The sequence below is a fragment of the Nicotiana sylvestris genome, chromosome 1 (genome assembly GCF_000393655.2).
Source record: "Nicotiana sylvestris chromosome 1, ASM39365v2, whole genome shotgun sequence".
NCBI classification, from domain to species: Eukaryota; Viridiplantae; Streptophyta; class Magnoliopsida; order Solanales; family Solanaceae; genus Nicotiana; species Nicotiana sylvestris.
This window is the reverse complement of record NC_091057.1, coordinates 136040725-136043615: the sequence shown is the minus strand read 5'-3', so window position 1 is coordinate 136043615 and position 2891 is coordinate 136040725. Positions and strand designations below refer to the sequence as shown.

Below are 2891 nucleotides of genomic sequence, written 5' to 3'. Positions count from 1 at the left end.
GATTTGGTTCCTCAGGATTCTCCGACACAAGCACAAGACAGTGATTGTACGCAATCATTATAAAGAGAAACACAATAGGGACCTAGTCTCTTAGGGTTCTCTGACAGAAGTACAAGTCAAACGAACAGCTGGAACGTAGCAGAAGAAAGTGACCATTTAGCAACTATCACAGAAGAGGAACACAACTAGGACCTAGTCCGTTGGTGTGTCCTGACAGAGTACAAAGTCAACTATCCAGCTGGAACGTAACTGCCCAAAAGTGGTTGTGCAGACAGTACAATAGTCACTTCTCATTGGGAAGAAGCGTACACCAAGAATTGACATCACTATCTATTGTGATATCTTTTGTGATAAAACAACCTGGTGCAAGACACACCATTCTTTGTGCATTCAGTGATATTCTCTCAAGCAACAACAGTACTCATCTGGCATTGAAGTCACTAGTGTGTCAAGAACAAGAAGACAACTCCACTAAGGATCAGTTTCTTAATGAGTTTATGTACATCCGTAGTTGAGTTGTAATATTGATATTTGTTCGTCATTGTAATTCCTAGTTTTCTTTCTTAGAAGCGTTGTCTTAGGAACAAACCAAAATTCGTAAACTTTTGAGTTTATGTTGTGACTAGGGATAGTCATAAGTTTAAAGCCTTTGTAACTAGGATAGTTATAGAGTGGTTTGTGGTGGGTGCATCACAAGTTAATTGAAGTATTTGCAATAGGGTTTTTGCAAAGTGGTTTGTAATAGGGAGATTGCAAGTTAGTGAAATTAAAAGCCTACAAGAGTAGGTCGTGATTTTTTTATCCCCTTGTGTGGGATTTTTCCAATTAAAAATCTCTTGACTTCTTTACTTTCAGTCTTTACAACATTCTAAACACCATCTCATATAGGACCAGGTACTCTATAGTTTGGTGGACTCATATAAACTAACAATTGATATCAGAGCAGGTTCTTTCTAAAAGGTTAACACCTAGAAAGGATCTCAATGGCTGCTCCACCCAACTTTGAGGAAGGACAATCAACCTACAGACCTCCAAGATTCAATGGTCAGTACTATGGCTGGTGGAAGACCCGCATGCATGATTTTATGATGGCAGAAGACTCAGAACTGTGGGACATCATTTGTGATGGTCCACATGTCCCCATGAAGAAGCTTGAAGAAATATGACCAGTGGTGCCGAAAGCTAGAAAAGAGTACCGCGACATTGACAGAAAAGCTGTAGAAAAGAACTATCGTGCCAAGAAAATCTTGATGTGTGGCATATGACCTGATGAGGACAACAGAGTCTCAGTTTGTGACACTGCTAAAGAAATATGAGAAGCGTTGCAAACCACACACGAAAGAACTACTCTGGTCAAACAGTCCAAGATCGACATGCTCACCACAGAATATGAGCTCTTTAGGATGATGAGTCTATACAAGATATGCACACCAGATTCACCTTTATCATAAATGAGCTTACTTGGAAATGTCATTCCTAGAAGCAAGTTTGTAAGGAAAATCCTCAGTGTTCTACCTGGTTCTTGGGAAAGTAAGGTAAATTCCATCACTGAAGCTAAGATCTGCAAACTCTGACCATGGATGAGTTGATTGGTAATCTGAAGACATACGAGATGAAAAGGAAGAAAGACAGTGAAAGAAGAGAGCCCAAGAAGGAAAAGAACTTGGTACCCAAAGCTGAAAGCAGTGACTCAAGCGATGAAGATAGTGACATGGCCTATCTTACTAAGAGATTTCAAAAGATGGTTCGAAGAAATGGTGGTATACCAAAGTGGGGCAGTTCAAGTAAAGCAAGGAACAACGATCTCTGTCACAGATGTGGAAAGTCAGGGCATTTCATCAAAGACTGCCCACTCGCAAAACAGGAGCAATACAAGCAAAATCCTGACAAAGCAGTAAAAAGGAACCTGGTTCCAAACAAACGATTCAATCAAAAAAGTGTTGCTGACAATATTGTTAAGCAGGCTCTTGCTTCTTGGGGAGACTCCTCTAGTGAATCCGAAAGGGAACCAAATGTAGAAAACAGTTCCATGATGGCAGTGGAAATTGAAGAAACAAAGTATGATTCTGTATTCACGCTGATGGCTCAGTCTGATGATGATGAAGAAGATGAAGACGATTAGGTAAACTTCAGGGATGTTAAGAGAAATCTGAAATCCCACTCTTCTAAGAAGCTAAGGTTGTTAGCTAATGTCCTAATTGATGCCTATTATAGCCTTGTTAATGATAAGGAGATCCTGACCATAGAACTAGGAGAGGCCAAACAATTTAGAGATGATCTGGTGGTATGTGTAGTGGATCTAAATGAGACCATAGCTAATCTTGAAAAAGAAAAGGAAGTTTTGAATGAAAAAATAACTAGTGTGGAAAATGAGAGAGACTACCTGATGGTAGTAGTTGTTGATCTAAAAGAAACAATAGAAGGTCTTAGCATTGAGAAACACACCTTAGAAGAAAAAATTGCATCTAATGAAGAAGCAAGGGATGACCTGTTAGTAATATACACTGATATAAAGGAAACCATTGAGGGACTCAATAGAGAACATAGGAATGTAAGTCTTAGGAAAGGGAAGGAAGTAGCCAGTGAGACTCACATCATGCTTGAAAAGGAGTTAACTATTGTGAAAACCAGTCTCTGTAGTGAACTCGAGAAGAATCAGCAACTTCAAGCTGAATTGGAGAAAGTAAGAATTGATCTTGAGAAATCTCTGAAGTGGGCCTGGTCCTCAGATGTTGTCACTGCGATGTATCTTAACAATAGTGGGAACAAGCAGGCATCGGGTTCCAAAGAGAGAGAACTCCTTACAACCCTCACAGCAAGTATGTCACTGTACCTGATAACTGGCTATGTACCTACTGTGGAAACAATGGGCATTTTAAAGAAATTGCTAG

At 39.7% G+C, this 2891-nt stretch overlaps 1 protein-coding gene across 1 annotated transcript; it reads left to right on the top strand.

Moving 5' to 3' along the window:
• The first annotated feature begins 1576 nt into the window (after positions 1–1576).
• On the top strand, positions 1577–2122 carry LOC138874841 (uncharacterized). The gene has a single exon (XM_070153627.1). It carries the CDS (start codon positions 1577–1579, stop codon positions 2120–2122), a length of 546 nt encoding a protein of 181 aa, XP_070009728.1.
• Positions 2123–2891: the final 769 nt, after the last annotated feature.